The 27,728-nt window shown below is 49.2% G+C and overlaps 3 protein-coding genes across 4 annotated transcripts in view; 1 reads left to right on the top strand and 2 right to left on the bottom strand.

Moving 5' to 3' along the window:
- Nucleotides 1–21,681, top strand: part of PHAF1 (phagophore assembly factor 1) — a 29,636-nt gene extending 7,955 nt beyond the window's left edge. Inside the window, exons 4-17 of the mRNA XM_080829654.1 lie at nucleotides 3,212–3,295; nucleotides 7,065–7,108; nucleotides 10,039–10,118; nucleotides 10,390–10,484; nucleotides 11,122–11,219; nucleotides 11,306–11,418; nucleotides 15,527–15,660; nucleotides 16,130–16,213; nucleotides 17,550–17,632; nucleotides 18,018–18,061; nucleotides 18,530–18,573; nucleotides 18,725–18,783; nucleotides 19,375–19,447; nucleotides 20,183–21,681. Of these exons, the coding sequence (XP_080685780.1) occupies nucleotides 3,212–3,295; nucleotides 7,065–7,108; nucleotides 10,039–10,118; nucleotides 10,390–10,484; nucleotides 11,122–11,219; nucleotides 11,306–11,418; nucleotides 15,527–15,660; nucleotides 16,130–16,213; nucleotides 17,550–17,632; nucleotides 18,018–18,061; nucleotides 18,530–18,573; nucleotides 18,725–18,783; nucleotides 19,375–19,447; nucleotides 20,183–20,269 (1,122 nt within the window). The 3' untranslated portion in view covers nucleotides 20,270–21,681. The remainder of the gene's footprint in view (nucleotides 1–3,211; nucleotides 3,296–7,064; nucleotides 7,109–10,038; nucleotides 10,119–10,389; nucleotides 10,485–11,121; nucleotides 11,220–11,305; nucleotides 11,419–15,526; nucleotides 15,661–16,129; nucleotides 16,214–17,549; nucleotides 17,633–18,017; nucleotides 18,062–18,529; nucleotides 18,574–18,724; nucleotides 18,784–19,374; nucleotides 19,448–20,182) is intronic.
- B3GNT9 (UDP-GlcNAc:betaGal beta-1,3-N-acetylglucosaminyltransferase 9) lies at nucleotides 21,643–24,254 on the bottom strand. The gene is made up of 2 exons (XM_080829653.1): nucleotides 24,060–24,254; nucleotides 21,643–23,714 (listed from the first exon to the last, which is right to left on the bottom strand). Exon 2 carries the CDS (start codon nucleotides 23,686–23,688, stop codon nucleotides 22,474–22,476), a length of 1,215 nt encoding a protein of 404 aa, XP_080685779.1. The 5' UTR covers nucleotides 23,689–23,714; nucleotides 24,060–24,254; the 3' UTR covers nucleotides 21,643–22,473.
- Nucleotides 24,255–25,790: 1,536 nt separating this feature from the next.
- TRADD (TNFRSF1A associated via death domain) overlaps nucleotides 25,791–27,728 on the bottom strand; it is a 5,747-nt gene continuing 3,809 nt past the window's right edge. For both annotated transcript variants that reach the window (XM_080828897.1, XM_080828898.1), the window contains exons 3-5: nucleotides 27,006–27,286; nucleotides 26,722–26,923; nucleotides 25,791–26,605 (exon numbers count right to left, since the gene is read on the bottom strand). In XM_080828897.1, coding sequence (XP_080685023.1) covers nucleotides 26,295–26,605; nucleotides 26,722–26,923; nucleotides 27,006–27,286 — 794 coding nt within the window. In that variant the 3' untranslated portion in view covers nucleotides 25,791–26,294. The remainder of the gene's footprint in view (nucleotides 26,606–26,721; nucleotides 26,924–27,005; nucleotides 27,287–27,728) is intronic.

The raw sequence follows: 27,728 nt of genomic DNA, 5'->3' as shown, positions 1-27,728 counted from the left end.
CGTTTAATTCATTTTTTTTAAGATTTTTATTTATTTATTTGACAGATCACAAGTAAGCAGAGAGGCAGGCAGAGAGAGAGGAAGGGAAGCAGGCTCCCCGCTGAGCAGAGAGCCCAATGCGGGGCTCGATCCCAGGACCCTGAGATCATGACCCTAGCTGAAAGCAGAGGCTTTAACCACTGAGCCACCCAGGCGCCCCGGTTTAATTCATTTTTAAGAATGAAATTTATTTCTTATTTCGCTACCTTTGTTGTCTGTTGTTCCAATCTTTAGGTACACATAGTAGTTTTAGCTTTGAGCTCATTTCCCCTGATATCTTCTAAGCAACTGGCATCAGTTAGAAAACATGGGTTTTTGAGTCCAGGGTTCGGATCCTTGCTCTTCCTATTTCTTAGCCATGCAACTTTGGCAAGTTACTAACCAGTCTGGTTCTCCTTCTGTAATGTGGATATAGTTTTCTTGTAATAGAGTAATCTTTTTTTAAAAATTTTATTTATTGGGGCACCTGGGTGGCTCAGTGGGTGAAAGCCTCTGCCTTCGGCTCGGGTCGTGGTCCCGGGGTCCTGGGATCGAGCCCCGCATCGGGCTCTCTGCTCGGCGGGGAGCCTGCTTCCTCGTCTCCCTGCCTCCTTTTCTGTCTACTTGTGATCTCCATCTGTCAAATGAATAAATAAAATCTATAAAAAAAAAAAATTTATTTATTTATTTTAAGTAATCTCTACACTCATTGTGGGGCTCAAACTCATGACCCCGAGATCAAGAGCTGCATGCTCCTCTGACTAAGCCAGCCAGGCGCCCTAGAATAGAATAACCTTTTGGTGAGGATCAAGAAGAGGTGGTCTCGGGGCACCTGGGTGGCTCAGTGGGTTAAGCCTCTGCCTTCGGCTCAGGTCATGATCTCAGGGTTCTGGGATCGAGCCCCACATCGGGCTCTCTGCTTAGCAGGGAGCCTGCTTCCTCCCCCCTCTCTCTCTGTGCCTGCCTCTCTGCCTACTTGTGACCTCTGTCTGTCAAATAAATGAATAAAATCTTTAAAAAAAAAAAAAAAAAAAGAGGTGGTCTCTCAGAGCTCTGATGTAGTGCTGCTTAAATTGGGTCCCGTCCTCCTCTGCACCTCCTTCCCTTCCTTTCCCATCTGTCTCCTTGCTCCCATCAAGTGTGAAGAATAGTTTGGCCCCAATAAATGTTTCAGAAATATCTTCTTATCTCTAGCATATCACACCTTGGAAGTTAAATGTGTATATCAAGTAGGTCCTATCTTTCTTAGGGGGAAAAGCAGTAACTAAGAGTGAACAGCTTTACTAAACTGTTTCACGTGGAGGACTGTATAGTTCTGGGTCACTGGAAGGGACAGCTTAAACATCATATGGTAAGGTATACTTTGGTTCTGGAGATATAAAATACTAATAAAATAATGGTTGTGAGGATAAATTGCTTGTTTTTGAAAATTATCTAGTTATGTCCTGAATTGTAACGATGTTGGGAGAAAAATGATCAGATCTTGGGATAGTGTAAGAAAATTGAGATCCTCCCATCATTCCTCCTCCAAGCTAGGATCTTGAAGGATTCTATAATACTGCTTCATCCTGCTTACTGCCATGGAGTAGCCCTCTCAGAAATGTGTTCTGGGTTGAGAATAAGTGACATAAGGTTGGGGTTCATTTTTTATTTTCTTGATTGACACCTGATGGTTTTAGACATTCATACATGCCTCCTGGAAAATTACAACATTCTTTCTTCTAGTGTTTGCCAGGCATGGTGGTGCCACCTGGGCCTGGTACCTTGTGAAGATCATTGGGGTAGAAGGGAACAAACAGTCTGAGCTAATCACAGAAGGCTCTTTGAAGAGATTTTTTTTAAATTTTATTTTTTTTGCTTTGCTTTACAAGATTTTTTTTAAAGAGTGGCAGAGGAAGAGGGAGAAGCAGGCTCTCCACTGAACAGGGAGCCCAAGGTGGGGCTCGATCCCAGGACCCTGGGATTACAACCTGAGCCAAAGGCAGATGCTTAACCAACTGAGCCACCCAGGCATCCCTGGAGAGAATTTTCACAGTGAGGCCAATGCCAGTGACACCTGGCCTTGCAGCCTACGTATCTGTCTCTGACAGCCACACTTCCATCATTCATTGTGCCTACCTTGGGAGGCTCTATTAAAAAAACTTCTAAACTCTTTTGAGGGCTGTGTGCCAGTTTAAAGGAGGGGAAGGTTTTGGATGTTGGGGGGTTTTTTTTCCTGCTGGCCAGCTTGTTTCAGGGCTATGAAATAGCTTCAGATGTCAAGACCTTGAATTGATTGCATTGGAGCAGAAGCAGGGTGGTGATGCAGACTTGATGAAAGAGTGCTATATGCTAAGTGCTGTGCTTGGTGCCCTGTCTCCTGCTGTCTAGACCTACTATCTCTGTTCCCACAACAACCCTGGGGGGATGGGATGATGGTGTTCCCATGAAGAAACTAGAGCTCAGAGAAGTGTTGAGAGTCACTAAAGATCGCCAGCTCACCAGTACTCAAGGCCGGCTCTGTCCACTGCTTTGTGCTGCTACTCCCCTCTCCCCAGGACTCAGAAGGGGCAAATGTAGAAATTCGACTCCTTAGATCTTAGATTTGGGCTTTTCAGAAGGAAGCACATGTGATATGGGATGGTGGGGTGAGGGAAAGAAAGAGTAAGGTGTCATTTCATATATAAACAGCACAAGGTATTTCTTTGTCTTGGAATATGGCTTAAAGCAGTCAAAGTATAGAACATATTTCCTGTGGATGGCACAAACAGCCTGGAAGTGAATGGACATAGATTCAGCTGACATGCATTGAACATCACCTGACAGATTTGAGTCCTAGCAGGGCCCTTTTACCTGGCCTGTGTTCCTCACTGATTGCTCTGTGTGTTTGATAGATAAACCCAGGCTATACAGATGTGGACCCTGGACCTTCACAAAAAAATGGCCTGTATATTCACATGAAATCTTGGCCCTTTCCCTTAGGTATTACTGCTCAAAGCCTAGAAGAAAGAGGCTCTTTTCATCCGGTATTAGGAAGTGGCAGCTTCAGACCGGAAGCAGAGGACACTGCATTTACACAACAGTTTGTTAGTTGGGCGAGGGAGGGGCTCTCTGCACTTCCATAATCCCTGTGCATTGCATTTAGATTTCCAAGGTTTTTTCAGTAGTTGCTGTTGAGTAAATTGTTCAGTGTGCTTTTTTTTTTGTTTTTCAGTCTCCTCTAAGCCATGACCTCATCCTTAACCTGACTCAGGACGGGATCAAACTGCTGTTTGATGCTTTCAATCAGAGACTTAAGGTAACTATGAATGACAACTAAAGTTGCCTGTCAGGCTGATTAATAGGTGCTATTGTGGGATGTTTCTGAAACTAATGAGTCGGAGTAGACTCCTGTGATTCAGTCTATCACAGTCTAGGGGACTAAAGCTATGCCTGTTCCCCTAAAAAGAGGGAAGCTGGGGGGTGGGCTGGGGTGGTTGGAAAGAGGCTGGGAAGGACTCCAATCCCAGGCTCCAGAGGGGAAAGGGAAAAAGTGTTGAAGATTTGGGAAATATGCTATGGGGAGGGGACTCAAGTTATTCAACTTAAGGAAAGCGAGAGAAGAGCTAAGTATCTGGCACACATTATTCCAGATCTTAAAAGGGATACTGAAAATGGGGCCTAACTGCAGAATAGGACCTAAAGACTTGTTTTTGTATCTTGTTTTACTTTATTCTTGGATCAAACAGTATGACTTAGAAGATGAAAAATGGAACTCTTCTTCCTGAAATGCTGGGGCTTAGGGCTTGGCACCACCAGCAATGAGTTGATTCTTTAACCCCTTCAGGATATGTAAACAAACAACTCAGTGGTGTGTAGGGTTTGTCTTAATTGCTATTCAAGGGCAGTTTACTAACACCTGTTTTCAGTCCAGAATGTTTTTAATACACTATTTACAAATGCTTGAGCTTCACAGATTAGTCATGTGGCACCAGACTCATGCCTCAGAGTCACAAGGTTGAATGTGGCTCTGGGCAGTGGCATACCAGAGCGGTTATCCTGGTTAGGTTGTGCCTTTCCAAAAGACATGGGTACTTCCTAGTTCTCATCATCCTAACACAAGTGAGCTGCTAAGGAGACAAGACAGAACATGGAAAAGGAATCTGTACATTAAATGAGAATGCCTCGTTTATGATGGTTTTATCAGAAAGTAAATGTGAATATTCTTAGCCCCACAACTACCTTGCCTCTCCTTGTGGACTCAGTCATCTGTCTTCACTGGCCAGAAGTTTCACAGTGGGAAAGGAAAGAGGATGGTCATTAGTGTGGCTTCATTACAAATTGGGGGGAAAATAATCTAGAAACATCTTTACAAAGAATTATTTGTCTCAGCTTGGTAAGTCCACTTTAGGAAACATAATCTGAAAAGATTATGGGGAAGTAATGTTGCTTTTACATATGTTGCCTACATAGCAGGACTTTCGTAGTAATAAAAGGCCAGAAATAACTTAAATGGACAAAAGAGGGGGATGGCTAGGCAGCCCATCATAGAATCACAGCCTGGTGAGGATGGTGTCATATATTTAGTGAATACTTGGTACAGGTTAGGCATGTGGCTAAGTGCTTCCCATACATTTCCTAACTTAACAAGCTTGTGAGGAATACTGTTTACCAGTGAGATAATAGAGGGACAGAGGATGCTTGCCCTGCTAAGCTTTTGACCCTGAACTACCAGTGTGTGGTGGTGTAGAAATTGGGAACAGAAATGACTTAGCTTCTGTGGAGGGGTATGGGAAATAAATGCGATAAAAGCTGAAGAAAACTGTGTGAGCACACTATGGAGAAATGTGAGGAATGGAAAGTACATTTGAATGGGAAAGGCAATAAGTAGAACCTTCTCTTCTGCTTTCTATGGGGTCCCTGTGAAATGAGGGAGGGGGCTGGGACCCTGTCAGAGCCTCTGGAAACTGGGGAAGCAATTATCAGGTGCCCTTGATCAGCATCAGGTTTGATCTACCCCATCTGCCTGCCCTTCCAACTGAGCACTTAAGAATCCACCTCTCTCTGATGCCTTGACCGTGAGAAAGCCCTGTGGGGATGAGGCTTCCCAAATCTCAACCTTTACAGCTACCTCTCTTTGCTTTTTCTGCTTGGCTGCTGTCGTGGCTTCTCCTCTGGGGAAATGAAGGCCTTTTCCAGCCCAGACGGTGGTAAATCATGGACTTCAGACTTCCCCAGTTGCTTGTTCCCAGCAAGCTCCATGGGCCAAATCTGCTTGTTGATTCTCCTGGTGACATGAAGGACTCGAAGATGGGTCTCATGCCACAAGTGCTATCCTACATAGGCCCTGTAATTAACTCTGGTCCACTGCTCTCCCAGTAGACGGGCAGGGTTGAAACACCCAAAATGTTGGTTTGGATTATTGGTAGGTGGGTGACAGTGACACCAAAGGAATATCCTCGAGACCTACCCCCACAGCGTAAGTGTTGGGTCATTGGCCAGCTCCAGGGAGGCAATCAGGGAGGCAGGGTGCCTGCTTCTGCTAGATAAGCATGGCTTCTGGCTAAAGGTTGAGGCTTTCTGCCAGCATGGGGCCCTGGCCTTGGTGAAATGGCATACCAGTTTGGCACGATACAGCCTTTCTGAAGGGGACACTAGGTATCTTATGAATCACAGCTGTTCCCCTGTCCTTCCTTGTATGACCTCTGAGGGCACCTCTTTTCATGCTTTCTAGCTTCATATTGCCCATAGCTAGCTTCCTGACAGTCAGACTTGCCTGACATTTTAAGTACCTTTCCTGTGTGAACTAATAAGGTAGGCCTTAAAGGGCTTAATTTTGTGGGACTGGTGAACAGTATATGCAAGTAATGTAGGAAATAGTTGGTTGAAGTGCTGTGACGGCCCAGCAGAGGGAGTTACTCTTAGCTGCAAGTAGGATCCGAAAAGCTGCATTATAATGAAGAGGTGCCCAGCTTGTGGTTCGGGGTTAGGATCATTAAACAAAGTTGGGGATAAGTTAGGGATAAGGTCTGGCCAAGAGTAAACTGCCCGTTATGTCTCGTTTTCTGTGGCAGTGCCAGATGCTTCTATGCACAGGGCCCCACAGTCCCTTCTAGTTTGAGGCCCTTGGGGCAGGTGGACGTTGAACCAGCTGTGCTTGTTCCTCCACGGAGAAGTCCAGGACTCCCAACTGGAGGATAGTAGCTGGTTCTCCAGGCCCCATCCAGCCATGCTTCTGGCTCCCAAGCCCCTGACACCAATGGCATAGACTTCATAGTGCTCATTACTTGGCACCACTAGTGACTGAGCATTCAGTACTTTTGTCTTTGCCCTGAGTTCTTGGCATTTAATCCAAGGCTGAACCCCCTGACATGACACAAGGGTCCTGAGGTTCTTCAGGTGCCCTTCAGTAAAGAGAGATTTATGTATGAATATTGTCATACATGCCCTAACCTAATGTAATATGACTTCTTTTCCAGTAGGATAGACCTCCCCCAACTTTTTGTTTTGTAAACTAAAGTGTTTTAAAGCTTTTAAAGTGATTTGATTTGGGGTCTTACTAATGCAACAAAGTATGGGATAGAAGGCAGAGGGTTCAGTCTCCAAAAGTACAGCTTTAACCTTTAAGCTACATTTTTTGTTTCTGTGGAGGGTTTCATGGTTCTGCATGTGCAGTCCTCTGTATGACCCAGTAGTAGATGAGATAGAGGAACCATGACCCACAGCATCTGTGGACATCTGCTGAATGATCCCTGGAAGAAGGAAAAGGAGAGGTTATGCTGTGGGTTTGGTATGGGTTTTTCCTCCAGATTTAAAAATGAGAACAAAACATAATATGTGGTACTTCAGGAGAATTCTAGCTAGTGATAGATTTTTTTTTCTCTTCACTATGCTGTAAATGTCTTTTTTTTAAGATTTTTAAGTGATCTCTACATACAACGAGGGGCTCACACTACACCCGGAGATCAAGAGTCACATGTTCTAACAACTGAGCCAGCCAGGCGTCTCTCTATAAATGTCTTTTTAGTCAATCTTTTTCAATTGCAGAGCATTATCAATGCTTAAACATTTGATTTTTTTTTTTTTAGGTGATTGAAGTATATGAATTGACTAAAGTAAAGTTAAAATATTGGTAAGTTTACTTCCCTGCTGGTATCTGTCACAGGATTGGTACAAATGGAGTTTATCAATTACCCTCATTAAGTTAGTAAAGGATTCCCATCCATAGTGGTTCTAGGATTACAGCCTAGTGCCATGATTTCCTCAGGCAGCCTCCAAACCTACTCAGCTTTCCGGGGAAGAGAAGGAAACCTTGATAAGGACATGCTGTGTTTAAAACATTTCTCATATATATCAGCTCATTTAATCCTCACAACAAAGCAGGACCTTAGCTCAGAGGTGATGTGACTGTCTAATGGGTCACAGCTGCCAGCCCCCCACCCCCCATAGGTCTGACTCCAAAGCCTGTGAATGCTAAAGAGAATGCCAAAGGGACTGCTGTTTGGGGGCCAAAAATCTACTTTTTTTTTTTTTTTTTAAGATTTGTTGAGGTGCCTTTGTGGCTCAGGTGGGAAGCCTGCCTCTCCCTCTCTCACTCTCCCTGCTTATACTTTCTCTCTCTCTGTCAAATGGATAATTAAAATCTTTTTTAAAATAAATAAAAAGATTTACTTTTTTTTTTAAGATTTTATTTATTTAAAAAAAAAAGATTTTATTTATTTATTTGACAGAGATCACAAGTAAGCAGAGAGGCAGGTAGAGAGAGAAGGGGAAGCAGGCTTCCCGCCGAACAGAGAGCCTGACGCGGGGCTCAATCCCAGGACGTTGAGATCATGACCTGAGCCGAAGGCAGAGGCTTTAACCCACTGAGCCACCCAGGTGCCCCAAGATTTACTTATTTTAGAGAGAGAGTGCATGCAGTGGGGATGGGCAGAAGAGAGAGAGACAGAGAGACCTAAGCAGACCCTATACTGAGAGTTGAGCCCGACTCAGGGCTCAATCTCACCGGCCTGAGATCATGACCTGAGCCAAAACCAAGAATCAGATGCTTAACCAACTGTGCTACCCAGGCACCCCTTTTTTCCCTTTTTTTCCCTGTCACTCCCTTCCTCCCTCCCTCCATCCCTTCTGTCCTTCCTTCCTCTCTCTCTTTCTTTCAGATTGTATTTATTTATTTGGGAGAGCACGCACATGTGGTGGGAGAGGGGCAGAGGGAAAGAGAGAAGCAGACTCTACACAGAGCATGGAACCCACCGTGGGACTCAAGATCACGACCCGAACCAAAACCAAGAGTTGGACGCTCAGCCAACTGAGCTACCCGAGGGCCCCCAAAATCTGCTTTTTAGAAGGAAAATGGGAATAGCCTATATCCTAAAACAAATATTTGACCTCCCATTATGGCAAGACGCTGTGCTAGCATCCAGAATACTCCACATAGTAAGCTTCTTTAACAGGCTTCCCTTTCCTTTGTGGGAGCATGAAGGGGCCACTTCCTGGGGCTGGCTCAAGCAGCATTTACCAATAGAGAAGTAGAGAAAGCAAATGTGTAACGGCACTGGCCCCTGCAGATTCTTTTTGTCTTTCAGTTCTGTTGGAGCCTTTGTACCTCAAGGTCTGGCTTCTCTTTTCCCTCTTAAGAGTTAGTGGTGAGTAAAAGCATGGGGTCCAGGGTCAGCCTGCCCTGCATTCATCATTCTGTTACCTCTGTGACCTTGGAGAGTCATTTAACCTCTCTGAGCTTGTTTTCCCATCAGAGAAATGAAGCCAGTAATGTGGCTGCTAGGTTAGGAAGATGACATGAGACACTGCTGGCAAAGCATATAGCACCATGCCTGGTTAAAAAAGAGGTGTTCTAGAGTGCCTGGGTGCCGCAGTCGCTTGAGCATCCAGCTCTTTGTTTCAGCTCAGGTCATGGTGTCAGGGTTATGGGATTAAGCCATGAGCGTGGAGTCTGCTTTAGCAGAGACTCTCTCTTCCTCTCTCTCTGCCCCTTGCCAAATGAGTAAATAAATCTTTAAGAAAAATAGAGTTATTCCACAAGTTATGCTGATTTGAAAAATATGTTCTTTTTAAAAAATATTTTATTTATTTATTTGACAAAGAGACAGAACACAAGCAGGGGGAGCAGCAGGCAGAGGGAGAGGGAGAAGAAGGCTCCCCACTGAGCAAAGGGCCCAATTCAGGGCTCGGTCCCAGGACCCCAGGATCATGACGTGAGCTAAAGGCAGACACTCAACTGACTGAGCCATGCAAGTGCCCTTAAAAAATATTCTCAACCTTTAAACATTGTTCTTAAAGTCATACATGCCATATCTTCATGCTCATCATCGGAAATCACATGCTCCTCTTCATTCCCAAGCCCCTCCCCCTCAGGTGCTTTCCCTTTGCATGGGTTCCATGTCCACCACCCCCCCACCCCACCATTCACCCTTGAGTGCTGGCTCTTAAGAAAACAAGCTGCTTGGGGCGCTTGGGTGGCTCAGTCAGCTAAACGCTGGACTCTTGGTTTCAGTTCAGGTCATGATCTCAGGGTCCCATGTGGAGCTCTGTATTCAGAATGGATTCTGCTTCACATTCTTTCTCTCTCTGCCCCTCCCTGCTTGCTCTCTCTCTCAAATAAGTAAATCTTAGAAAAAGAAAGAAAGAAAGAAAGAAAGAAAGAAAGAAAGAAAATAAGCTGCCTTGCTTGGCTGTACTGTTCTTTTAAGATGTTTATCCCCTTTTAAGAAAGTTCCTTTTCAAGCCAAACTATTAGTAGGCATCCTAGGAAAGCACATTAACACTTTCTGTTCCTTTATCCAAGTGCAAATGCCATGGGGCTGAGAATGAATTTCCTTCTAAACTGCCTGATGACCACACATGTCTTGGGAGGCCCTAAGGATCAATTCTGTCTATCAGCCTCAGGAGACTTGACTTGTTCTGACTTCATTAATTATCCCTCACTTAAAAGTTCTTTAATTAAACTTGTGTTTTGGTGTACTTGTAAACTCACCTGCCTGTGTTTTAAGAATAACTATTCCAGCCACCATTTTTAGGGATTTGAGAAGCATCTTTGTTTTTCAGTGGAGTGCACTTCAACTCTCAGGCCATAGCTCCCACCATTGAGCAGATCGACCAGTCTTTCGGTGCGACCCATCCTGGAGGTAAGCCAAGTCTGTCTGATTCTTCTCATCCTCTGTCGCAGCTCATAATGATAAGCCTGGCCAGTGGCACCATCCCCAGTGCCCCCCGAAGCCAGGTTCCTGTAGAATTTAAGGGTTGATAGTTGGGTGTGAAGGAAAGCTCCTCCCCCTTGTTTTCAGCCTAGTAGGTCAGTTCGGGAATCAAACACAAGGAAGGTGTTGCCGGGCTTGTTTGTGCTCACAGCTCCTGATGCCATTCAACCATGTCATTTTCTCCTCCCCATTCCCACAGTGTACAACTCCGCTGAGCAGCTCTTCCACCTCAACTTCAGAGGACTGTCTTTCTCTTTTCAGTTAGACTCATGGACCGAGGCTCCCAAGTACGAGGTTAGCCCTTCCCTTCCTCTGGTATTTGTCACCCAGTATCCAGGTAATACGACCCAGCAGATGATGCTACTGGGGAAGCTGGATAGGTAGCCTTTCTTTGGTTTCCTCATCTCTGAGGTCTTCAGAGGCCAAGATGGGTACACTGGGTGGGATTGATAGCAAGAACAAAGCCCAAGCTGGCATTCGCAGGAATAGGGCCCTTCCCACTGCAGAGTGAGGTCAGGCTCACTTTTCAGAGAGAAATTCAGTTGTGCCTTGCTTTAAGCTCCAAATCGCTGTTCTTTTTTTTCAGTGGCCTAGAGTTTGAGAGTCCCTTCTGGATTTTCAGTTATCTATTGCTTTTAGCAAAATGTTTCATTCATCTTTAGGTAACAACAGCCTTAGGGTCATGAAATGATAGATGTTTGTAAAGCTTACATTTTATTAAAGAAAGCATTCCTGTAATTTTTTTCTTGATGAAGGAAAGAAAAACTAAGTAAAATTAAAGATGAACCTGTATGCATGGGGTGAGTTGATTGACCTGGAACCAGGTTTGACTGTGTGCTTTGACCTGGCCCATGAGGGCTGGGGAAATGGCAGCGCCTGGCTCCCATGGGCTGCACTGTGCTGTTAGTAAAACTTTGTCTTGTGTTTGCAGCCCAATTTTGCCCATGGCCTAGCTTCTCTCCAGATACCCCATGGGGCAACTGTGAAACGAATGTACATCTACAGTGGAAACAGCCTACAGGATACAAAGTATGCATGGGGAGCACAAACTTCTTGGGCCATGGGCTCCCTGGGAGGGAGGGCAAAGCCTCTGCTCATTCTGTGCCTGCCTCCAGGGCTCCCGTGATGCCCCTAAGCTGTTTCCTTGGCAATGTGTATGCTGAGAGTGTGGATGTTCTTCGAGATGGAACTGGACCCTCAGGTTTACGACTTCGGCTACTTGCTGCAGGTCAGTTACTGGCCTTGGGGTGTTGGATTCTCCATTATATCCATGTTGAGACAGTCTAAAATCCCACATGCTTAGAGATAATTTTTACAAGACAACAGAGATATTTATGGGTAAAGCTTTCCTTTAGATTTGTGAAGGGACAAGACACAGTTTTATCATTAGCAAATCTTAATAAATGACAGTAGCCTTGTTTCCCCCTCACATATGCATAAGCCTTCTGTGTGCTTATGTGGTTTTGCAGTGCTTCCCAGGCTATTTATTGGAGATGTGTCTTATGGGCTGTGATACTGGTCTGCTCTTCCCTTTCCCCCTCCTTTTTTAAGATTTATTTACCCATTTTAGAGAGAGGGCGCAGCAGGGAGGGGCAGAGGGAGTCTCACGCAGGCTCCGTGCTGAGCATGGAGCGGAACACAGGGCTCACTCCCACAGCCCTGAGATCACAGCCTCTGCCAAAACCAAGAGTCAGATGCTCAAGTGACTGAGATACCCAGGTGCCCCATCCCCTTTACCACCCTTTATGCCCAGTTCTCAGTAGGCTGGCAGTAGGGACTTGCTGAATTGTGGTTTGGCCAGACCCTGCTATGAGTTTGCTAACTGTGAACAAAAACCTGCTGCCTTCAGTGGCTGGTCTCTCCAGGATCCATTCCTCATTTGTGATTTACTTGGATGTGACTACTTTCAACTACTGTGGACCTTGGGCCATGTTTAGTAGTACAGGCCATATCTTTGGCCTGGGAGCCAGCACAGAAGCTGTGTCTTCATGGAGCTCATAGTCTAGCCAGTGTTTGTTCATAAATTGGGGTCTTATATCAGTTTCTCGGGCACTGGTTCTTAACTATGACGAATCTGGTATATAAACTGTGAGCTCACTCTCCTGAACAATTGGATGGTTTACAACCTCTAGGTTAGAAATTTCTTAAAATGTAGTTTTCTAGCCAAGGCAGAAAATTCTATTTAAAAGAATGTTGCACTTGAGCTATAGTGTTTAAGAGACTTGAGATTGAGAATTGAGATGTAGACGGTCAAGTGATTTGGGGTCTCTCTTGTTGGGAGGATCACACCTCAAAACAGCAGGGTAGTCGAGGATGATACAGTTATCCCAGGTGGCAGCAGGAGGAGTCTGTCAGGGCTGGAGGATCTCCAATTCTGACTGCCACCCTGTACAGCACATTCTGAGCAATCACATCTCAGGGGGTCAGTGGGGGAATCACTTCAAGTCAGGGACTCATCAAATTACTGTCCAGTCCAGTACTCATTGAGAGTTTCCTTTGGCAAGCAGAAAGGTAGTTTGTCTCATCCAACCCATGTCTCACATATTTCCTTATGGAGTATAACTACTGGGATGTTGTTGTTGTTGTTTAATTTTTAAATTTTTTTTTTTTTAAGATTTTATTTATTTGACAGAGAGAAATCAGAGCTAGGCAGAGAGGCAGACAGAGAGAGGGGGAAGCAGGCTCCTGCTGAGCAGAGAGCCCGATGCGGGGCTCGATCCCAGGACCCTGAGATCATGACCTGAGCCGAAGGCAGAGGCTTAAACCACTGAGCCACCCAGGCGCCCCAATTTTTAAATTTTTTTATAAACATATAATGTATTTTTAGCCCCAGGGGTACAGGTCTGTGAATCGCCAGGTTTACACACTTCACAGAACTCACCATAGCACATACCCTCCCCAACCACCCTCTCCCGACCCCCCTCCCCCCAGCAACCCTCAGTTTGTTTTGTGAGATTAAGAGTCTCTGATGGTTTATCTCCCTCCCGATCCCATCTTGCTTCATTTATTCTTTTCCTACCCCCCAAATCCCCCCCGTTGCATCTCCACTTCCTCATATCAGGGAGATCATATGATAATTGTCTTTCTCCGATTGACTTATTTATACCCTCTAGTTCCATCCACGTCGTCACAAATGGCAAGATTTAATTTCTTTTGATGGCTGCATAGTATTCCATTGTATGTATATACCACATCTTCTTTATCCATTCATCTGTTGATGGACATCTAGGTTCTTTCCATAGTTTGGCTATTGTGGACATTGCTGCTATAAACATTTGGGTGCACGTGCCCCTTCGGATCACTATGTTTGTATCTTTAGGGTAAATACCGAGTAGTGCAATTGCTGGGTCGTAAGGTAGCTTTATTTTCAACTTTTTGAGGAACCTCCATGCTGTTTTCCAGAGTGGTTGCACCAGCTTGCATTCCCACCAACAGTGTAGGAGGGTTCCCCTTTTTCCACATTCTTGCCAGCATCTGTCGTTTCCTGACTTGTTAATTTTAGCCATTCTGACTGGTGTGAGGTAGTATCTCATTGTGGTTTTGATTTGTATTTCCTTGATGCCGAGTGATGTGGAGCATTTTTTCATGTGTCTGTTGGCCATCTGGATGTCTTCTTTGCAGAAATGTCTGTTCATGTCCTCTGCCCACTTCTTAATTGGATTACTGGGATGTTTTTAAGATAGGAAGTCAGTTCAACTCTCTCAGTCCCCACAATAATTTATAGGAAGATTCACTCCAGAGAATCAGAAACTAAAATAGTCTCCTAAAACTAAGGTATTTTTTCCCTGGGTAGGCTTCAGGTAGGGTGAGACAAGAGAGAAGACTCATACATGACGAGTGCCTTCCCTGTGGCCCCATTTGGACATTTCCAGGTGTCCGGTACTTGGAGACTTTGGGCATACAGTCTAGCTTGACAGAACTTTTGGTGGGTTCTGTAGATAACCCAGGCTTGCCTGAGCAGCAGGACTTACAGACAGAGGTTAATGTGGGCTACGCTTTCCCTACGACCTAGTTAAACACAACCTTTATTTGCCACTCGGTATAGATGTGCTGTGGTTAAAGACTCTTGGGTTAGTTGAAGAGTTCAGTACCAGCTTATTTCAGATGTTGGATTCCTGAAGTCATCCCTGTATAACAAATGGATTGTTACACATGAAAGAGCTTTGTCAACTATAAAGCTCTGTGCAGAGTTAGGAGAAGGTGATTATGTACCAGGATATGCAGTCTTCCTCTGGTTCTTGGCTGTATGTGGGGTGTGGGGGAAGTAAAACACGTTTTCTTCCCATCCACAGAGTTGGTGTGTCTGTTGCTGTTCCACAGCTACTGCTATGTGTACGTGTTTAACTGGAACTGTTTCCAAAATGTATTAGACAGAGTCAGGGTTTAAAGATTCTTCCCAAAGAAGAAACTTTTAGCAAATCGGATTTTCTTATCCTCCCTCTTTTCTGGTTTGTCATTTTTGAGTATTAATGGGTCTGTCAGTGTTTATAGCATCAGGGAGTGGGTTAATAGATGTTTCACTCTTAAAAAAAAAAAAAATAGATGTTTCACTCTTGAGGTCCAGTCTCTGGGTCGGGGTTACCATTGAGAAGCCCCTCTTAACATAAATTCTTATATCTTGTCAGGACCTGGAAAGTGGCAAGAGATAATAGCACCTCATTATATACTTCCGTAGCGTCCATGCTGCTGTGTATTGTACACGGCTGTGTGGTGCCAGTTTGGGATCTTCACGTCATAAGCTCCATTGTGGGCAGGGACTGCATTTGTTTTGCTTGGCGTGTTTCTTCAGTGTCTAACAGTCTAGCCCTTGGTAGTCAATAAGTGAATATTTGGTGAGGGAAATGAATGCAGTTTTCGGAGATCCACATCAGTTTTGTGGGATTGAATGAGTCTCTGGGATTTTTTCTTTTCTTTCTTTTTTTTTTTTTTTTTTTTAGTTTTTTTTTTTTTTTTTTTTTTTTAGGTCTGTTTAGAGAGGGACAGAGGAATAGGGAAAAAGAGAATCTCAAGCAGGCTCCATGCCCCCGCATGAGCCTGACTCAGGGTTCAATCTCATGACCCTGAGATCATGACTTAAGCCGAAATCAACAGTTGGATGCTTAACCAACTGAGCCACCCAGGTGCCTGTCTCTGGGATTATTGAAGGAGATTGTGATCTCTTGTAGCATTGTAAGTGCTTGTGACTTGGTATTTCTGCTTGCATGCAGGCTTGCCCCTCAGCCAGAGCTAATAAAGCAACATTCAGCCATTGGCCTCTTTGGGGCCCCCTTGGCCCTAGGTTGTAGGATCTCAGGCTCTGGGTGGGAACCTGACCACCTTTCCCTTATTCTCTGTAGGTTGTGGACCTGGTCTATTAGCAGATGCCAAGATGCGGGTATTTGAACGTTCAGTGTATTTTGGTGATTCCTGCCAAGATGTTCTTAGCATGCTTGGTTCTCCACACAAGGTCTTCTATAAGTCAGAAGACAAGGTAGGGGAAATGTGTTCATAAAGCCAAATAGGCAGTCTCCTTTTAAATAAACTGTACACCCAAGGTGGGACTCAAACTCACAACCCTGAGATCTAGAGTCACATGCTCTACCGACGGAGCCAGCCAGGCATCCTTCTTTTTAAATCAGTATTAACTTAATATTAAATAAATATAAATTGTTTGTTATTTTTCCATAGAACCTGTTCTGTTAAAACTGATAAAGAATTAAATTGAAAGCTCTTTCCTGATGCTATTGGTCAGATTGTCCTGCCTTTTCTTGGGAGACCAGGACCCATCTGTGGTCAACCAAAGCTGGCTACATTGTTCAGCACCAGTAGCAGGGACTTTGACACTCTTGCTTACCCAACAGCTTAATCTTATACACAAACATAGTTTGTAGACTTTTAGTTAATCTGAGAACCATATTAAGCAGTTGGGATTTAATTTGTTGTTATTTTTCTCCCAACAGATGAAAATTCATTCTCCTTCTCCTCATAAACAAGTTCCATCCAAGTGCAATGACTACTTTTTTAACTACTTCACTCTTGGAGTGGTAAGTTGTGATTCCTTTGAGAAACGTTTCATTTCTGTGGTGGTGGACCATGTACTGGGCACACCTTTGTGTCCACATGGAGCTGTAACCATGCCTGGCATCAGGGAAACTAGCCCCAGCTGGCTTTGCCCAGTGGTCTTGCAGTGGTACCCTAAAGTGGGCCTTCCCCGCCACTAAGATTGCTCAGAAACATTGGGTCCCTGGTATGTCTTGGCTTCTTTATTGAGGGTAACATGCCGCTCAGATGGAGGCTGTGGGATTCATTCAGGTTAACAGTTTGGGATCTGCACATTTGTAGAACATAGGAGCCTCTTATGGAGTCACAAAACAGGGAGACTAAAAAAGGGTCAAAAAAAGTGGGAATGGGGGCACCTGGGTGGCTCAGTCAGTTAAGCATCTCCCTCCTGCTTAGGCCATGATCCCAGGGTCCTGAGATCAAGCCCCACATTAGGCTCCTTACTCGGTGGGGACCCTGCTTTTCCCTCTGCCTGCTCTGCCTGCTCCTCCCCCCGCCCCGCCGTCAAATAAATAAAGAAAAAAAAAAGTGGAATAAGGAGTAGTGAGGGAACAGCAGTGAGATCATAAATTCAAGGGTTGGACAGTGGCAGGAGGGGATGGCACTTTGTAAGCTGAACCTCTCGAGTTCAAGGGGCAATGATTGTAAGGGACAAGGAAGATGGAACAAATGGGCCAACCCTAATAAGACTTACATAAGTAATGTAGGAGTGGAGTTAGAGGTAACCCTGGGGTCACAGGCCTGAACAGCTGTCAAGATACGAAACTGAGGAGGGTGTGGGGGATAGGAAGAAGCGTTCGGTGGGCAGCATCAGATCCAAGTCTGAGCCCTGGTGAGAGGCTGGACCTTCCGTTCCAGGGGTTGCTGACTCCCACAGAGAGGGCCTAATGGCCAGTCATGACATTAGGAATAGTTAGGTGCTTTGAGCTCCTGGAAATTCAGGTAGTCTCTGAATCTTCTTGGTAGCCTGTAAGCAAAAATCTATGCTCAGTTAGAGTTTTTAATCAGGTGTTTGTTAAGAAAGGTCTCCTTGATGTGTTTGAGTTCCCAAGCAGTGGGAGTTGTAGCCCATGGGTCTGCTGGGCCTGCTGCTACAAAGTTTGGAATGGGGTGCTTGCAGATGATTGGGTGCCCCCTTCACTGAAAATGTCTGGTTAAGGCTGCTTGGCCTCAGCTGTCCCCTTCACTGTTGTTTGGGAGAAAGCTATTGCCCAGACGCATCCCCCTTATGGAGTGGCTATTTTTGAACATGCCTTTGGAAAGGCCCTTGCCCAGCCTCAGTAACTCTCCCTACTTGGACGTCCTTGTTTTCTGTCCCAGGATATCCTCTTTGATGCAAATACACACAAAGTGAAGAAGTTTGTCCTACACACCAATTACCCTGGGCATTATAATTTTAACATGTGAGTATACCTATACCTGCCCCTCCCAAGAACTGAGCTTTGGGTTGAAAATTCCCAAGAAAAGAGAGCTTGTGGCTTTGAGTGTTCACTAATTTGTACCTGAATTCTTACAGTTTTGTGGGAAATGAACATTTCCTCAGTGTTTGCTCTGTTCCTGGTACAGTGTTAATACCTTACGTCTCTCCATTTGTACCCATTTTACAGATAGGGAAGTAGGTTCAAAGAGCTTGGTATCTTATCCAAGATGACAGGGTCCTCAGACCCCAGAGCCAGGGCTTCGGGGGTGGGCTCATTCTGTGTTTGCTGGGGTACGTACGGGGTTGAGACGCGCGGGTAGTCAGGCCTCTAGGGGCCCAGCCTTTATCCATCTGGCTTCTCTCTCTAGTTATCACCGCTGTGAGTTCAAGATCCCTCTGGCCATAAAGAAAGGTGAGTAGTGAATATCCTCAGAGTAAGAAAAGGGTTTTGAAGTTAGTCTTTCATAATGTAGAGACACAGTGATCCAAACAGAAATGGTAGCAGGAACCTTTGCCCACCTGCTTTGCCCATAGCCTCAGCTCTTCTGGCTTGGGCTCTGTGTTCTGGGGGCTGCATTTTGCTTGGCCTATGGTTTCCTGGAGGCTCTCATGGTTTTTTCCTATGATCATGGGATTGCCTGTCCCTGATGGGGAGAATTTCCTACACATGATTATCCAGGTACTCCCAGATCAGCCTTGTGACTGCTGTCCCCTGCTGGTTCTCTACCCTCTTTCATTCAGGAACTCCGAAATAGCCCATCTGTCCTCCCTCTGTACTCCCAACCCCAATGCACAGGGTGGCCAGGTCTGGATTCTGCCTAGGGCTGGGGTCACAAGTAGGCTAGGCCAGATACCATCCCACCTGGTGTTCTCTTTTCAGAAAATGCAGACGGTCAGACAGAAACATGCACAACCTACAGCAAGGTGAGCTCCTATTTTCCCACCTCATGTAGCCCCAAACTGAGGTGGGTGTGAGCCGGCCAGCAGTCTGGGGCCCATGTCTTCGGGGCCAGCCATTGGTCATGGGCATGACTAGGTCCCTGCTAATCCCTTACTGACCCCATCCCTTTTGCAGTGGGACAATATCCAGGAGCTCCTGGGCCACCCTGTGGAGAAACCTGTTGTCCTGCACAGGTGAGTGGGAGGTTGCTAGTCTGACCACCCTATCCTGCTCCACACAGCCCAGAAGACTTAGGGAAGCCTAGCAGTGCCTGGGGCTGAGAAATGACAGAGGCTTCTGTTGTTGCCACAAATATATTTCCCACCCCCCATCCTGCACTTTACCACTGGGCCAGCTATTCTGCATGTTCACCTGCAGCAGAGAGGTTTCCCCCTTGGGGATAGCTCGCCTCTCCAGGTAGGGGGGCCTTTCACCCCTAGTTATTCAGAAAAGGAAGCAGTTTTCACTGGCTGTCCTGGGCTCTTTTTTTCTCATTAAAGTTGACACATGCTGTAGTCTACCCAGTTGCCATGCTGCCTGAGGCTCCTCCCTCCTAACTTGCCACTCCAGTCTCACTGTGTAATAACTTCCTGTGCCTCATTGGACTGTGTAGGATTCAGAGCTTGAATGATACCTATCACTACCCCTGGTACCTCAAGGGCCGTGTGGGAAACAGACAGCCATGAGAGACCACTGGCCAGTAGCCCCCATCCCAAAAGGGACTGGATGCCCTGCCTAGCCTCAGCTTCTGTCTGCACCTCTAATTCTGGCTTCCCTGGCCTCAGGTCTTCCTCCCCAAACAACACCAACCCATTTGGCTCTACATTCTGCTTTGGTCTTCAGCGGATGATCTTTGAGGTAAGCCCTCTGGGTTGAGGAGCTGGTGGCCATGGCAGGGACAGGCAAGTGATGGAGAAAGGTTGGGGAGGGCCTAACAGCCCTGCTGGGTGAGTTAATCCTTCCCCAGTAACCCTGTCTGCTAAGATCTGACCTGCCCATAATGAACAGTAAGAGTACGGAAACTATTTGGGGGAAACTCTAGGTCATGGAGGCTAAAGCGTAGTCTGTATCCAACAAGATGAGAGGTAAGGGGATCCCACATATGTGAGAATGTAAATATGGGAGGAAAGGGAACTCCAGGGAGCAAATGGAGCTCAACATGGGAGTGTTGGGGATCTGTGAATGCCATGTGAAAGAGTGTGCTATGGGTGAGTAGCTCTAGAGGCCCCACTGGCTTGGCAGAATGGGCTGTCCCTCTTCTCCCTTTTGGATGCTACACCTTCACTAGGCCCCCAGCAGTTCCAGAAGGACTGGATCAGTAGGTATGATGAAGTTTATGTATCCCAGGAAGAGCAGGCAGTTGCTGGACCAGAGGTGACTCCTGGCATGAGTTGGGGGATGTTGAGGGATCAGCCCAGCCCTGTGCACAGGTGTGTTGCACACACAACATCCATCCTTTACACAGGAGCTGCCCCAAATCCCTTCTCTGCAGTCACAGCCCTAGTACTGGTGGTTTTTGTGGATCTGATTGCCTACCATGCCTACATCCCTTCTACTCCTCCCCTTTGACTCATTGTCTGCTTCCCACACCAGGTCATGCAGAATAACCATATTGCCTCGGTGACCCTGTATGGCCCCCCCAGGCCTGGTGCCCACCTGAGAACAGCGGAGCTCCCTTAAGGACATCACCACCCATGCCCCTCCGCCCCACGGAGCTGTGCTTCGCATCCTATTCAGTGGGCCTCCATGTGCCACCCTGTGGGTTTTCTTGGACACCTTGCCAGTGTTGAAAGGCTGTTGTGATGTTCTGAGGTGGGGCTCAGACTGGGTGCTCTGCCATGGGGTGAGAAGCCCAAATATTCCTCTGTCCGTCCTCAGCCTGCTGGTGCCAACAGAGGACAGAGACTGCAAAGAGAAGCACAAACTCTGAGCCTTGATACCTGGACCCAGGTGACCTCGACTAACACGTATGGAGGCAGAATTCTGTCTCTCCTGTTCCACACACATTGGGAAAAGTTCGGACTCTTTCTGTGGCTAAGGACACAGGCACCTGGGACGAGGACGAGGTCCCACCTTTGGCCCATCATTGCCACGTGACCCTTAAGGCAAGCAGGTAGCATGTCCATAGTACTTGGTTGCGACTTTTGCACTACATCCACTTTAGTTACTTGATGAGCTGGCTGTGGCCAAGGTGGCCCACCTGCCCTTCCCTGTTCCTTCCTTGCACGCGCTCCCTACCAGGCCCAGTAGGCACGCCCAGCTCATTGAAACACACCTTTTTACCATCCAGATAGGTGCCCAGCCCTGGGTTCCTACCCCTCTTGGAGCCAGCCTTCAAGGTCACCTGTGCCCCTGCTCTGCCCCAACCTGGCTGGCAGGCTGCATGTTTCCATCCTGTTTGCCTCTTTTATTTAATGCCAAAGTTTTAGCCAAAGACATCTTCCTCCTTTTATTGTTTCAGCATTCTGTTCTGCACTGTGGGCTGGCTCTCTTGCCCCAACCCTGGGCAATGTCCCCTGGCCAGGCCCATTCATGGGTCAAGGCCTCTGGGGGCTCAAGGAAGGCTGAGCTGCTCAGTCTTTTCATGGGTCTTGCTAAGGAAAGTAGCATATGTGCTTTAAAAATAATCCTTTTGAGAAGAATTGAGAAGAGAAATGTATAATTTTATCTCATTTTTAATATTTTGGTCTAGCAACTTGTGATACATAGATGACAATTTTGTGAGTTTTTCAAATGTGTGTACAGATTTTTGTAAATATGACTCTTTTGTAATTAACTCATGTACAGCCTCATCCTGTAGAGTTTAACAATGAATGTGCAGGGGACCTGCCCCAGGCTTCTAAGTGGCTCCTGGACTTACAGCCAGGCTTATGTGGCGCTCCCATAATTTTGTGACTGACTGGTGTCTTCCCATTTGGACTGTGGCCTGGCCAGAGACCCCACACACACACATCCCACTGTAGGGCCAGCCAGGACTATCCCCATCTTCCTAGAATGGGGGAACCTTCCTCATGCCCTGCCCATACCCCTCCAATAAAGACCTGTGCCCTCAGCAGCGGCTCGCCATATGCTGTTGCTGGGATATTTGTACTAAAATAAGCATGGAGGTGTTGATTTTTAAGAAAGTGGGTGAAGAATATGGGAAATTTTATGGTGGAGTCATCTTAGGTTCCTTGTTTCTTCTGAGTGGGGCAGCACAGCCCCTGGTAGGAGACTAGCATTGTTGTGTGTGTAAATTCTTAGGTGGTAGAGAAAGACTTCAGGTAGGACTGTGCACTTGGTTGTCCCTGTGTTCCTCCATCGCTGGTGTTCCAGCCAGACCAGGGCCCAGGAGGGGTTGGCTTAGGGAAAGGAGACCTCTAGAAGAAGATCTAAAGATCCGTACAGGGCTGAAAATCCAGTTTGGAGGGGCAGGTGGGAAGCACAGTGCCTCCCTTCAGAGTGAGTTGTAACAAAATGCCTGCCAGTTCCAGGCCCCCACACCTCCTCCAGCCTTGAGAGAGATCCGCATTTGGATCACTCTAAGACTTCCAAATCAAGCAGTATGGTCAGATTCTATGAGCCTCTGCAACCACCCATCCCCAACCCCCAAAAACCTACTTGGTACTAGGAGGACCAAACATGTCTGATTGGCAGAGTCTGGTGCCCTAAGGCCTCAACTCTAGATGTCTCAAAGGTATACCATTCGGTTGGTTCTACATCAGATCCCAGTAAGGTAGGTCAGCAAGAGCCAAGCTCAATCTTAACTCCCTGGGGACTTATGGAGGCAGACTTCCAAGGGATATGGGCTAGATTTTGAAATCTTCCACCTCTGGGAAAGAACTACATACACGGCAATAGTCATCCTAGGTCTGAGTGAGGGGAGCTTGGGGCCATGAAGGTGGCTAGGGGCCCCACTGGAAAGAGCCAGCAGCGACAGGCCACGGACGGGCACAGGCTGGCCCTTGGGACCCATTCAGTAGGCGCCACATAAGCCAGATGTCCGCGGCTGAGAGCCCGTGCACTACAACTAGCTCCCGGTAAAAGCAGGGGTCAAAGGTGCGCAGGTGCGGCGCTGCTGAAGGACGGGGAATGCCAAAGGTGCGGAAAGCAGGGTGGGGCTCCGGTGTGAGCCGAAGGCGCTGTAGACACATGCCCAGAAAGACGTCGTCAATGGGGAAAAGCTCAACTTGTGCGCAGGCGCCGGCGAGGCGACGCAGCGTGGCCCCTGAAAGCACAAAGCCCCCACCACCAGCGTAGGCCGGGTAGGCGGGCAGGCCATACACCGCCTCAGGGATGTAATATTTACTGGCCCGCACACGGATTGGCCGCGCCTGCACGATCACATCACCCGCGAGCAGGTCCTGAGCCGGGTCTCGCGGCGCTAGGAACTCCAGCAGGTTCCCCACGTGCACGAACACGTCTGCGTCGCCCTTAAAAACAAAGCGCACGTCGGGGCAGTAGGCCGAGGCCCAGGCCAGAAAGTGGATCTCCTTGAGCGTTAGGTTGAAGAAAGTGTCGTCGAAAGCCCAGAGCAGGATGTCCGCGTACGCCCGGCTCTCAGCACGTAGCAGGGCAGGCCAGTGGGTTTGCGTGCCCTCCCCCTCCGCTTCTGCCCCGTCTGTGCCCGCGGCCCTGGGCACGCCCATCAAGAACACGCGGCGCACGAGCGCCCCCTGCACGCGACCCTCAGCACCCCACGTCTGGCGCACGGCTTGGCGCCGCTCGAAGTCCGCCGCCACTGACTTGACGGCGATGAGCAAGTCGGGTCCACCTTCAGGTGAGCCATCTCCTCGGCACTTGTGCGGCTGATTAATGAGAAGGGGGAAGTGCCGTTGGTCCTTGGCGCGCAGATAGCGGCCAAAGTCAAAGGGTCCCGTGGGTGTGGGCGGCTCCGGTGTGTCCCCTTCGTAGGCCGGCGGGGCTGGGGCTGCGCCTGCGTCCGGTGCCTGGAAGACGCGGAGTCCGGGGGTGGGCTCCGGCGCTGCCTTCCTTTGCGTTCGCGGGGCGCTTGTCGTCGGGGCCGCGCCTTCGCGCTGTGAGTAGAGAAGGAGACCGAGGGCGGCGCCGAGGAGCAGCGTGAGCGACGCGTCCCCGCGGAGGCGCAGCCTCCGCCTCATGTCCGCGTGGCAGGCGCCCGCGCCCCCTGCGGAAAGACTCAGTCAGGGGCTCGCGACGCGGAAGCCACTGGCCGGGAGGGGCTCCCGGCCTCCGTCTCCCCGAGGGGAGGGGGCAGAGGCCAAACGCCGAGGATCTCCGCTACCGGCCATTCATCCCCCTCCAGCGTTCTCCTGCTCTGGGCCGTGGCACACCCCCACACACTGGGTTGGGTACCCTGAAGGGACTGGAAGTTTCTCCTAGTAGCCAATCCCCACCCCCTCAGCGCCGGCCCAGGACGGTTCCCTAAGGCCGGGAGACGCGGAGCTCGGCCCTGTTCCCCGCCCGCCCTTCCCGCGCTGAAGCCGAATCCCTTCTACCCCTCCCTACCCACCACGTTGGTCCTTGGGATCCTGACACTCACGCTTGTCCCTTGGGAGCGGCGCAGCCCCGGACGCCAGGGCCTCCGGGGCTCAGCGCAGGGTCCCAAGGGCAGCCATGGACGGGGCCTGGGCCAAATGCAGCGTTGGCAGGAAAGGGGGGCCGGGGCTGCTACCACGTGACTCTCCAGCTGTGCGCGCCTGGACATCTGGAGCTCAGCTCCGCCCTGGCGCCGCGGGGAGCGCTGTCTCCAAGTAGAGACTAATCTCTGAGAGGAATCCCCACGGGCAGCTCTCTGTGGGAAGGCCTGAGGAGGTGGCTTCTGGTCTCGGTGTAGACTCAGACTACCCAAACCTGCCTTTTGGTGGGGCAGGAAGAAACATTAGCCTCTCTGCTTAATCTCCACACCCCCACCTCTCCGGCGTGAGGCAGTGCCTGGGCTAGCCGGAGTCCAGGGCTGGCTGGTTCCAAATCCCTGAGGCTGAGCCTCTTAGGCATCTACTTGGCCACGATCCCAGGCTATCCTTGGAAGCACCTATCCTCACCTCACCAGCCGCCCAGGTTCAACCAGGCAGGACCTATAATCATAAATGGCCCCGGATATATGGCTGCCTCCTTACTCCTGGTTCTGTCATGTCCCCCTCCCACCCCAGCACACACACACACACACACACACACACACACACACCAACAAGATGGCTTATTCAATTCTCACAACTCTGGTAGCAGCTCTCATTGTTCATGCAGATGGGGACACTGCCCCTCAGGGAGTTAAGTGACTTGCCCAGCAACATACAGGCAGAAATTCAGAGCATTGCCGTAGGTCTTCTGGAATACAGTCTGGCACTCTTTGCTCTGTCCTCCCTTGCCACTCTCCCCATCTGTCCACTAGGATACAGGACAGGCGCCAACCCTCTCTGCTCTAACTTCACAGGGGAGCACTTCAGTCTGTCTCCCCAGAGGTACCTCTGGCCCCCTAGTTCCTAGTGCTCCAAACCAGCATAGCCTCCTACAGGCAGAAATAACCAAGCCTGGGTCACTGCAGGCCAGACTAGACTGGCAGGGACGGTTCCACTGGAGGGATTCTGAAGTAGGCCTGTGAGTAAAGGGTCTGATCTGGGACCCCAGTGGACAGAAAGTTGTTCTGGAGATCAAGGGCCCCCTTACGTGAGCAGGCAGCCCCACCCTCCATCAGATTGAAAAAGGCAGAAACTCAGGTCCTCCTGCACTCTCACTGCTCATCCAGTGTCACTATGCCTCTTATCTTTCATCCTAAACAGCTCACAGTCAGTGTTCATCCCTTCCCTCCATCTCTGCAGCCACTGCCCTAGCCTGGGCCTCCACCCTTACCCTCCCTCCCTCCACCTCTCCCTCTCCCTCCTCACCAGCCTCCCACCCTTAACTCCCCAGACCCTCTAAATGCTTCTCACTGGCCTCAGTATAAAATCCAAAATCTGTCAAATGGCTTACCAGATCCTGAGCTATCTGCCTCCCATACTCACAAACTCTGCAAGCCCACCCACCACCCCTAAATCTAGTCACTCCAAACTTTGTTCTTCTAACATCCTCTGTCCTTCTAACTTTCCTCAAGACCTCACCGGAGGCTGGCTATGCCCAGAATGTTGCCATTCCCTCAACCCTCCACTCTCTCCTCTATTCACACTCCTATCTCTCCCTGGAAGCCCAATCCCTAACCTGGGTTAGGCACTGGCTGCTCAGTGCCCCCACAACTTTTTGTATTTTTCACATTAAAAAAACAGGTAATTTTTTATTGCTGTTGCTTAAAATTTGCAGTCCGACACTGAGTATAAACTGGGGGCAGGCAGGTTTCGTGTATCTTGTTCACCACAGTATTTGCAGCACCCAGGATGATGGCTAGGACACAGCAAGTGCTTAATGAGTAGTTGTTCAATGAGTAAAGAGGTAAAGGCTGGCCAGAAGCCCCTCATTTGGGGTGGGCAGACTGCTGCAGCAGGTCACCCATGCATCCTGTTAATCTCACAGTATCTGGGGCCAAACCCCCAATGGCACTGCAACAGGATGGTGGGTGCTTGTCCAACTCCTGGAGAAGGCAGTCGACACTGCCCAAGAGCTCCAACAGCTGGGCTAAGTGGGGTTACAGGTGTGGTCTCAGAGTCCCATGGATGGACAGGAGCTCAGCAATAGCAGCAGAAGGAGCCGAGGGTCATTCGGGCGCTCCAAATCCTGCTGGGCAACTGGCCGATCCCCCCTTTTTCTGGTACCCAGGTTAGGCCAGGCTGCCATCGGGATTCGTGAGGCCCAGCAAGTCCTCTGCCAGGCTGGTGAGCTCGTTCTCCTCAAGGGCCTCTACCAGGCGCTGCAGCGTGGCCCTGCGGCCCTCTGCCTGCACGAAGCGTCGCAACATCTGGAAGGCCTGCTCGTACAGCCCTTCGCGCTCATACTCATAGGCCAGTGAATCGAGCGCCGGGTCCCGCAGTGCACGACAGCCTCGCTGCAGGGAGCGCCCCACTTTGCGCCATTTGACACCCACTGAACGCGCGAACGTCTGTTGGTCCTGCAAGCTCAGCGGCCGGTTCACTGCGGGGAGGAGTGGGAAGCAGAGTGAGCTCAGGAACACCAAGACCGTCCCAGACCCTGCTCCTCCCAAACTCCCTCTTCCCGAGGACCCTGCCTCGACTCTGCACGCGCCTCACCTATGGGCTGACCCTGGAACAGAAAAGTCTGGACAGGCGGCGGCGGTGGTGGCGGCGGCTTCTCCTCTGAGAGAGAGGTGGCCAGGGACTGCGAGGGCGCTGGAACGACCTCCATGTCGCCACCCCGGCTCCCCGAGCCGCACGTCAGATTCCGGAGCGCCTCTTCCAACTCAGAGAGTTCCTCATCCCGGAGCCGGTCCGGCTAGGGAGGGGAGTGCGGCGTCGGTGGGCGTCTTAGCCGCAGATCCCCGCCCCACCCCAAACTGGCCCCAGCCCAGCCGCACCTTCTGGGCGAAGATGCAACTCAAACAGCGTTCCTCATCCGTCAGCAAGGTGTCCAGCCGCTCCGCGCCGGCGCGCAGCTCCAGTTGCAGCGGCACCGAGTGCAGGGCGAGAGCCGCCGCCAAGCACTCTTGCAGCGCGGCACGCAGCGACCCCTCGCGGTAAGCGCGGAGAAAGCGGCTGCAGGGCTGGCGCCCGCGGAAACGCACCTGCACAATCAGCTGGGGCTCGCTGCGGTGGATCTTGAGCATCTGCAGTACGTCTGGGCTCCCGCCACTCTCTGCGGAGGCGGACAGTCAGGCGACAGGCGGTCCCCATGCGGGGCCATTTTTCCAAGTGGCCATGGTGGGGTGAAGCCCACACAGATTCCCTCCCTGACCCTAGCTCCCGGCTGGGAAACAAAATTGGGAGGCACACAGCAACAACCCAAAATGAAGGCCAGAACCTATATCACAGGGAGCAACGGAGTGGGTGCCTCCCAGACCCATCCTCGAAGCCCCAAATGAGGGTAGGCAAAAGGGATTGGCGAGAAGCTTTGCAGCAGAGAGAGGGGCGCGTGCCCAGGGCGGCCAAGCCTTCTGGTAGGAGGCCCTCGGGGCAGAGGAGGAGCGGAAGGTGTCAGGTCTTCGGCCTCTGCTAACTGTGGCTCCCGCTGCCCAGGAAGGAGGCAGATCCCCCAACCGGTTTCAGTTTCCTGTGGCCTGTGCCCTGAGATGGGAAAGGGG

Source organism: Martes martes (genome assembly GCF_963455335.1).
Source record: "Martes martes genome assembly, chromosome: 17".
Lineage (NCBI taxonomy): Eukaryota > Metazoa > Chordata > Mammalia > Carnivora > Mustelidae > Martes > Martes martes.
This window is presented reverse-complemented; position numbering and strand designations above follow the sequence as displayed.